Source organism: Lactuca serriola, chromosome 7, assembly GCF_051521515.1.
Source record: "Lactuca serriola cultivar US96UC23 chromosome 7, Lser_US96UC23_V15, whole genome shotgun sequence".
Lineage (NCBI taxonomy): Eukaryota > Viridiplantae > Streptophyta > Magnoliopsida > Asterales > Asteraceae > Lactuca > Lactuca serriola.
In genome coordinates, this window is record NC_136414.1 from 77375683 (window position 1) to 77385702 (window position 10020).

Below are 10020 nucleotides of genomic sequence, written 5' to 3' on the forward strand. Positions count from 1 at the left end.
AGATCGAAGAACAACTCGTCGAGTTGTTCATATGACTCGGCGAGTCGGATGAAGATTGTCTGAGTTCTTGGATCGAGAGGGTACTCGTCGAGTCGATGCCATACTTGACGAGTAGCCACGAGTAGGGTTGAGAAGTGAGACTAGAGACTCGGCGAGTTGGCAGCCCAACTCGGCGAGTCAGGTCAACTGTGGGTTGACTTTGACCGAGAGAGTTGACTTTGACCAAGGGTAAAAGAGTCATTTTACCCCAGTGCAGTGTTTAGCATTTGATTGAGTGTGTTTATGGACTTGTAGCCAGGGAGATACTGGAGCAGCAGCAGTTAGCTTCCAGAGCCATTCACACAGCAGCCAATTCACGAGGTGAGTTTCCCTTAAGTAGGAACCGTTCTAAGACCACAATGCCGGCCCGTTCAGTTAGCCGTAGTTCTGGACTTCGGTCCAATGCAGTAGCTAGTATGTTTGACGCCTCCGTGGCTCAGACAGTATTTATGTGTTTATGCTAGTTGATATGTTTATGCTATGTTTAGTCAGCTTCGGACTTCAGTCCGATGTAGGGGACAGAGGTCCCAGTCAGCTTCGGACTTCGGTCCGATGTAGGGGACGAAGGTCCCAGTCAGCTTCGGACTTCGGTCCGATGTAGGGGACAGAGGTCCCAGTCAGCTTCGGACTTCGGTTCGATGTAGGTGACAGAGGTCCCAGTCAGCTTCGGACTTCGGTCCGATGTAGGGGGCAAGGCCCCATTTAGCCCGGACTTCGGTCCGATGCAGTGGGCGAGGCCCATTATGTGCTTATATATTATTATGTGGTATGTGGTAGTTTGGGGGAGCTCACTAAGCTTCGTGCTTACAGTTTCAGTTTTGGTTTCAGGTACTTCCGCAAGCAAAGGGAAGAGCTCGGGATGATGGCATCGCACACACCACAGCTTCAGTTTTGTCCTGGGAGTTGATTTAGTTTTCTTGATATGTTTGGATACAGTTGTGATACAGTTTTTCTCACAGTATTTTATTATGGTTTTTGAAACACGCAGCATATGGTTTTATTATGTGATACTCAGTCTCATGGGTTCTGTTATAATAAAAATCGAAATTTTTGGGTGGTATTTTTGGGTTGTTTCAAAAGGACAGTCGTAGGAAAAGTTTAAGCCGCCAGAAAATTGAGAGCACCACCGAAGTTCACTTAAAATCACAAAAAAATGAAATAATGGTTAAATAAAGCTCAGAAAACAATAGAAGGATAAAAGAGAAGATCAAAATGCACCTTACCGGAGTTTTAATCTCGTCGGAGAACTCAAAATTCGCCAGAAATGGCCGGAATTTTCTAGAAATTGACGGAAAATGAATGCCTAGAAGGAGTGGTCGTTTGGGTTGGAGAAAAACGCCGAAAAATGACAGAAAAATTCACCAGAAAACGTCGATCGCCGGAGTTTGCGAGAGGAGTGGTGGTAAGCACAAAATGAGCCGTCTGGGACGAAGGGGTAGCCAAAAGGACGCGACACCTTTAGCGGCGACGCCCTACCAATTGCGGCGACAAGTTAGAGGGAAAAAACGCACCATTCTCTGGTGCCTAGTAGCCGTCCGATCTAAAGACAACCGGAGGGTCACGATCAAATTCACGCGGATCACTATCAGTAGCGGTGACCCGTTGTTGCAATTGATGTCGCCGCTATTACTTTCCACCAGATGAAACCCCAACCGATGAATCTCTATAGCTGCCAACGGTCACGATTAATTGGCGTGTGCTCGGAGAGGATCGACGGTGGAACTCCTTTAGCGACGACATCTATAGCGACGACAAAGATCTTTAGCGACGACCTTATCTCATGTCGCAGCTAAAGCCTATTGTCGTCCCTAAAGCTGTCATCCCTAAAAGTCTTATTTCTTGTTGTGTGAGTGAGAGAGAGGTTATTTTTTTTTTATTTCTGTAGTAAAAAAAAAAAAAAAGAAAATACAAATAACAAAATCGTCATTTTAGAAAAACTTAAACCAAAATGGACCAAACTCACAACAAAATGAAAACGTTTTGACCATTGGTGTTAGTCCAAACCTGTTTGACCTAAAATAACAATTTCCACATACCACATAGCTGTTGCAATTTTGTCTTAAAACTACAAATTTGATCACATCATGGACTATATTAATATAATGAGTTAATGTCATAAAAACCATCAAGTTTTCAGGGTTTTGTTGGTTTTGCCTAAAGTTGAAATTTATGTTCATTTTTACCCAAACATTTTCGAAAAAATGTTCGGTTTTACCCTTTTACCGGTGATAACAGGTTTTCCAGGTTACCATTATATTAAATTCGCAAAAAAACCCTTAAGTTTACCATTTTTTTTTTGCGTTTTTACCCTTAAGTTTATAATTTTTTTTTTACATTTTACCCTAAGTTTATTTTTTTCATAATATACATATTCATATGATTTTTCTGCTTGAATACGTATAATATGAAGAAAAAAATATACATAGGATAAAAATGTAAAAAAAATCATAAACTTAAGGGTAAAAACGTAAAAAAAACTATAAACTTAAGGGTTTTTTTTTGCGAATTTAATATAATGGTAACCTGTTATCACCGATAAAAGGGTAAAACCGAACATTTTTTTTGAAAATGTTAAGATAAAAACGGACAAAAAATTCAACTTTGGACAAAACCGACAAAACCCTAAAAACTTGAGGGTTTTTATGACATTAGCCCTAATATAATTGAACCCTAGATTTAAATTTTTTTTTTTTTGAACCGGCAAATCTAATCTACTCCTAAGCTAACAACACCTATGTCCACAACGGGACTTGAACCCTAGATTTAAATTCAAAAGTTAAAAGTACAAATAAAATAAACGATCAAATAGATACAAAGAAAATAATTAATTACCACTCCACTTTAAGGCTATATAAAATGCACAATAGACTTTATTTTGACAACGGCCAAAACATTCCTAATTCATCTACTATATAAAAAAAAAACTTATTGCACATTTATGATACTTTCATTTCTATAAAAAATAAAAATAAAAAAAATTTACTATGTATTTTTAAATATCGTTGATTAAAGCATTTTCAAATTAATAAAATAAGTTACCGGCACGCATTAATACTTCAATTATGATTATCTTTAATATGTTACTGATTTTGATTCACAAAATCTTTTATTTAGTAATGCTATTTAAACACTAATTAACCCCAGCAATTAGACAATTTCATACAAGGTAATAGTATCCACAATAAGGAGTTTAATGGAAAAGCTGAATGAGGTGTCATGGATACTTGTCATTTAATGGATACAACTCCATCATTGTGAAATGTCACCTTGACATTCAATGAATTTGAAGTTCAATGACTATTGAATTCTTCAATGGAAAAAAAAATGTCTTTAAATCTTTAAATAAATGTTTTTTTAATATGTTTTATTGAACTGGTACAGTTAAATGCATTGTGGGATAAAAATGAATAAAGTTGTATAAATATAATGAATAATGATGTGACACTTCATTGAACGCTATAGAGTTTAATTCTTTGTGGATGCCATAAATTAAATCGCTCATAATTCTGAATTGCAAAATTAGTTTTTTCTTTTTACACTAGTTTACTCTATAGATATGAGATCAACAAATTACTATACATTATGTGTCCAACTCTATCAAAAAGCTAAGCCTCTAGAAAACCAAATATAACAAATGCAAATTATATAATCACATTGACTATCCATGTATGATTTCTCTTCTTGTCTCATTTTGTGTAAGACAACTTACACTAAAATCGATACTCTCTAGTCTCTATTTCTACGAGAGAATATATACCCATGGTATATCCACAAATGCATGCATGTTTCGTTTCTTTCATGTCTCCCGTTCTAAGTGTCATGTATATGTATGAAGTCATTGTTTTTAGAGTTTGTTTAAATTTTCGATGACACACATTATGCCGACGCTACTAGAAAACAAAGACTTTTGCTACAGGAAAATAGCTACGGAAAATTTCCGTAGGAAATAACCTACGGAATACCTACGGAATGAGAAACCCTAATTTGGTAACATAATCGCTACAAAATAACTACATAATAGTTACAGACGAAAATCCGTTGGTATTCCGTTAGTAATTAGCTACACAATTGCTACGGAATAACCACGCAACTAAATTCGTAGATATTATGTAGGTAATTCGCTACAAATTAGCTACGGACTATCGACGGAAGAGATTGACTACAGAATAGCTATGAAATAATTTTATATTATTATTATTATTATTATTATTATTATTATTATTTGAGTCTTACAACTATTTTTTTGATCCTTTTGTTTTTACATATATAAAACACAAACATTTAAAAATAATAATATTTACTATATCATGTATTTGTTTAATGATGTTAATTGTGTATTAAGAAGAAACATAGATAACCTTTTCTTTATTATGTATATAGTAATGAATTCTAATGATACATACGTTTGTGTATCTGAGTTTATGTTATATATAACTTGGTTAAAACAAAGCCATCAAGATATATTGAAGCTATGAAAAAAATGAAATGAAATAAAAAACAACATTTGATCTTTGAAAAATAAAAAAAAATAATAAAAAGACCGTAGGTAATCTGTAGGTAATACCTACGGATTATCTACCGATTACATTTGTTTGTAGGTAATCCATAGGTATTTTACTACAGATTACCTACGAACTATTTTTATTTTCTATTTTTCAAGAATCAAATGTCGTTTTTTTTTGTTTTATTTTTTTCCCAATTTAATTATACTTTGATTGTTTTGTTTTAACTGAGTTATACATAGCATAAACTTACATACAAACATATGCACCATTAGAAATCATTACTCATTTAGAAGTATTTTTTTTTTAAAATCAATGTTATTTTCTAAACATAAATAGAAATAAATACATACATTTACATACACACCATATGTATGTATTATGTTTAGTATATCATATATTTGTTTAATGATGTTAATTGTAACTTAAGGACAAATATAGATAGCTTTTTGTTTATTGTGTATATAGTAATGGTTTATAAGTTAATGTTATGTATAAATTGGTTAAAAACAAAGCAATCAAAGTATAATTAAGTTGTGAAAAAAACGAAACCAAAAAAAAAAACAATATTTGACCTTTGAAAATTAAAGTCCTCGAGTTGTTTAAGATTTTTTAAAGATAATCCCAAAGCCACATTCAAAACTAATCGGACAATTAATTAAGGGATTCAAAATATAAACCCTACATACTTTTGAAGTTCATGGATGTTTTCAAATCATGGTAGTGTCATTCAAAAGATTTCTCCATGATAAAGGGAAGGAATCTTAAGATGTCACATTCCTTATCCTACCAAACTCCAAAATGAAAACACTCCTTTGCCTTTGGCTTATCTCACAAGACAAAATCATACAGTGCCACTTCACCTTTGCTTAGTCAACAAAGCACCCCATCTTCCTCCTTCAACCATAACCAATTAATTGCAGTCCTCCTTTACACACATACACACTGATAAATGGGTGACACTTAAAAGTTGCTTATGCTTCTTAAACAAGCTTTTTCAATCGCTAGGATAATCCCAAAGTATAGCTAGCCTTAATCAATCATCATCATCACCACCATCATCACGACCATCATCATCTTCTTATACATATCCAAGCCTAGTATTTAGCATTCATTGTGCAGAAAGAACATGTACAAGCTCGTTGTTGTTTAATCTTTTTTTTCTTCGTGGAGTACAGAAAAAATGATCGAACCTGTTGCAACTAAAATACTCATAGGAATCACATTAGATCAAGAACAGAGCATGGATCTTCTCTCTTCGGCAATTTGTAATTTGGCTCGTCCGAATGACACTATCGTGGCTTTGCATGTTCTTGGTTAGTATGTAAACATGTTCCTTGTTCGTACAATCAATGTTTTTTTTTCTTGGTGTTATATCATTTCGATAACGTTACAGTGGCCAAGAGGAGGAAGAAACACAAAGATATAAGTAAGAAAGAAGAGAGCATAGAGAAATCAGTCAACAGATATCAAATGCGAATTCGGAAAGCAAAATCTTTTGTTATATCTGTCATGGGAGAATTCGCCAACATATGCCGTGCCAAACAAGTAACTCAAAAAATACACTTACAATGTTGTTGATCTTTCGCTTATGTCACTACACGATAACTTATAATTAGGAACTTAATATAGTGCGCTTATTTCCTAGGTGAAGTTAGAGGCAAGAGTTGGGTTTAATTCTAGTGTCGGAGAAGGACTTATTGAAGAAGCAAAAACCATGTCTCCTAAGTATCTTCTCATCGGAAGTAAAAGCAACCAATCAAACCAGTAAGAAGTCTATCAAGCATTAATTCAATTCCTGTTGCTAACATTGTGGAATATTTATTCGAGGTTTGTTACCATGGTTAGGATCCATCAAGCAGAAAAGTACTGCCTTGATCATCATCCGAAGTCGTGTACGTTAGTTCTGGTTCGAAAATCTGATGTCCCACAACAAGATTTTCCGTCTAGCATTGTCAACGTAGAAGGTTAGTTCATATGATATTATATAACAGCGACGTTATACGTTACTTTCACTAGGAATATTTAAATCTTATGGATTCTATCAGAAACTCTAACTGAGACTAATGTTTCAGATTTGTCAAGAAAGAAGAGTGAGCAACGTTCACCTAGAAACGTGTTGGATTTATCTGAAGGAGACTATCATAGCACAGAAGAAGATAGTTCTAGCTTTGAAGGATCAAGCATAACAGAATCCCCACGACCTCAGTTGGCTCATGAGTCGTTAAAAGGACAATTTTCTTTTAGAAAACATATATCTTCGTTAAAGCGCATTTCATCTTTCTTACGCTACCCATTTGAGACTGACACTAAGAAACCCAACGGGAAGCTTCCAATCAAAGAACAGCCCCCTCCTTTGTTGAAGTGCTTTAGTTATGTAGAGCTTGCCAATGCCACAAATAACTTCCACCAAGGTACAAAATTAATACTTACGAAATGTGAATATTTAATATAACAACCCACGTAGATGACATGTTTGTCTCTATGTGTTACTATTGAGACACATAAAGACTGATATGTATATGTAAACACACATATACATGATCATGTATACAAATTTAATTCCAGACACAATCAAGCGCACAACTAGACATAACTATGGGGTATGTACGATATGAAAATTCTAGTTTTTGAAGTGTAAAAAAAGAAAAATAAAAGTTTTTATCATGCTAAAGCGTACCCACGATTTATTATTCAATGGTAACACAAATGTAGAATTTATTTTGTAATAGTGTATATCTAAAGCAGTAAATTAGATACGCCATTGGTCATATAACTGTTATATATACATTGTGAAAAATGAAAATTCTAAACATATGTTCTTCGATTTCGGTAGTTGTCGAAAGAAAATATTCAATCTGAGTATCTAAGTATTTCTTTTCAGATAATATTGTGGGTATAGGAGGATACTCAGAGGTATACAAAGGTGACTTACAAAACGGACAAGTCATTGCAGTGAAAAAGCTAGCTAAGGACAACAAAGATCAAAATAAGGAGAAAGAGTTCCTAATGGAATTGGGAATTCTTGGACATATTCACCATCCTAATACTGCAAGCTTGGTCGGCTGTTGTGTAGAAAATGGACTTTATCTCGTCTTTAACTACTACCCTAATGGAACTCTCTCCTCAGCATTACATGGTACGAAAAAGTAAAAACTAAATCGAAATATTTATCATTTCTCTTTTCTGATTTGTCCCATTAATTGTTATAATCTAGGAAAAACAAAAAAGCATATAAACTGGCCAGAAAGATACAAGATAGCACTTGGAATTGCTAGAGGATTACATTATCTTCATACATGTTGCAAGCATCGGATAATACACCGTGATATAAAAGCGTCAAACGTTCTTCTAGATCTAGACTTTGAACCCCAGGTGAGGAGAAAGGTGCTACTATGGAAGGAAAGTTTAAAGTTTTCCATTTATCTGCAAATTATTAAAGTTATTTTCATGTAATTATATGTATAGATTTCAGACTTTGGTCTTGCGAAATGGCTTCCAACCAATTGGACACAACATGCTGTAATTCCTATTGAAGGGACTTTCGGATACTTAGCACCAGAGTACTTTATGCATGGGATTGTTGATGAGAAAACCGATGTTTTTGCTTTTGGAGTTCTTCTTTTGGAGATCATAACGGGGCGTATGCCTGTGAATTCAGACAAACAAAACCTTGTATTGTGGGTTAGTAACGATATCATCCTTTAATTAAGCGACATTTGGCTCAACAATTTACTGGTAGAAAAGACACCCAGATGTATGACTGCTAAAAGTAAATTTAAATATATAAATAATAACGTAAGACTTTTTTAGTCCAACAGAGTCGTTATTCAGTTTCCAAGAAACCTCTGAGTTTGTTATGATATTGCACGATGATATATTGAACATAATGTAATGATATAATGATCGATACATTTGTACTAATAATAAAGTGTGCAATGTTATAGGCCAAACCACTTATGGACTCTAGAGACATCCATGGACTAGTTGACCCTGATCTAGAAGGTGCATATGAACTTGATGAAGTGTACAGACTAGTACTTGCGTCTTCATATTGTGTACAACAATCGTCTGATGCGCGACCTTCCATGACTGAGGTATATCCGTATATATGTTAATGTTACTCATTGCACTTTCATTCGAAGCGCAAACGAGTGTTTTTTATGATAATCTTTTCTCTTTCTTGACAATTGTTAGGTGTTAGAAGTTTTACAATATGGAGATGACTCAAATTTCACAAAGAGTTGGAGACTACCAAAATATGCACAAGAGGGGAATGAAATGGATGATTACTCCATGATTTTTGGGTACGATGTTCCACAAGATATTAATGTAGATGAGATGTAGATGGAAATAATTATCTTTTTACAAGGGGTTGTAATTTTTTTCTTAATTAAGTAGCTCACATGAAAAACTAGGTTATAACCTTTCCATAATTAAATTCTTTATATCTTCATCTTTATTTTGCAATTCGTTACCATTTCTATTGCTTTTTTGAGGAAAACGTAATGTATATTTTCCTTCTTATGAATTAAGAGTTTGTGGTTTAGTATTTCATTCTTGACTTGAGGAAGTTGTATTTGACCATGTGTTAACATAGAATTAGTTACTGGCTGTTAAGATATAACCTAACCATAGTTTCCTATCAATGTTGTAACCTTAGTTCTATTTGTGTTAGTTCCTTTATGTGTGTGAAATCTTTTAGCTTAATTAGAATAATGGAAATCTTCACGTCTCTCAGTCGTCTCTCTATATTCTCGTTTACGGTGTCAATGCATCAAGATGATACAATCACAGATTCCATCTGATTCACTCAAATTTGTAATATCATATTCCGAGCATCAGAAATTACTTTCATACTCGATTTTAGATCCATTACAGATTCATTTATTCATTTCATAGTCGAATTTTTCTTCTTTTTCTCTTCTGATTCAATGTGTCAACATCAGAGATTGAAGATCATGTTACAATATCTATTACTTAAGAGTGAATTACTGAAATCGTCCCTGTGGTTTGGTCAAAATTGCACGTTTGGTCTCTAACTTTTTTTTTTTTTGCACTCGGATAGTCCATGTGGTTTGATTTTGTTGCGTTTTTCGTCCCTTACATACATAAAGTTAGGGACCAAACATGCAATTTTTACGAAACCATAGGGACGAAAAACGCAACAAAATCAAACCACAGGGACGATCCGAGTGCAAAAAAAGGTTAGGGACCGAACGTGCAATTTTGACCAAACCATGAGGACGATTTCAGTAATTTACTCATTACTTAATTTCCATTGACAAAGAATACAAGTTGCATATCTACATAACTAAATGCAGATATTACCTTGTTTGGATGCGTGGATTCAATATAATCCTTTAAACTGTAAATCTAGAATCATATGTTGATTCTTCTAATTCTGCACCTTATTTAGATGCTAGAGTTTCTTCGAAGGAAGAAGCTTAGTGGCTATATTCAAGCCTGCATCAATGCT

At 34.2% G+C, this 10020-nt stretch overlaps 1 protein-coding gene across 1 annotated transcript; it reads left to right on the plus strand.

Annotated features, from left to right (window-relative positions):
* Window positions 1-5490: 5490 nt before the first annotated feature.
* On the plus strand, window positions 5491-9003 carry LOC145063596 (Protein kinase superfamily protein). The gene is made up of 10 exons (XM_079011190.1): window positions 5491-5857; window positions 5938-6089; window positions 6190-6308; window positions 6390-6508; window positions 6617-6955; window positions 7426-7680; window positions 7759-7916; window positions 8010-8225; window positions 8489-8638; window positions 8739-9003. The coding sequence occupies exons 1-10, from the start codon at window positions 5725-5727 to the stop codon at window positions 8886-8888; spliced, it is 1791 nt and encodes a 596-aa protein (XP_078867316.1). The 5' UTR covers window positions 5491-5724; the 3' UTR covers window positions 8889-9003.
* The last annotated feature ends 1017 nt before the right edge of the window (window positions 9004-10020 follow it).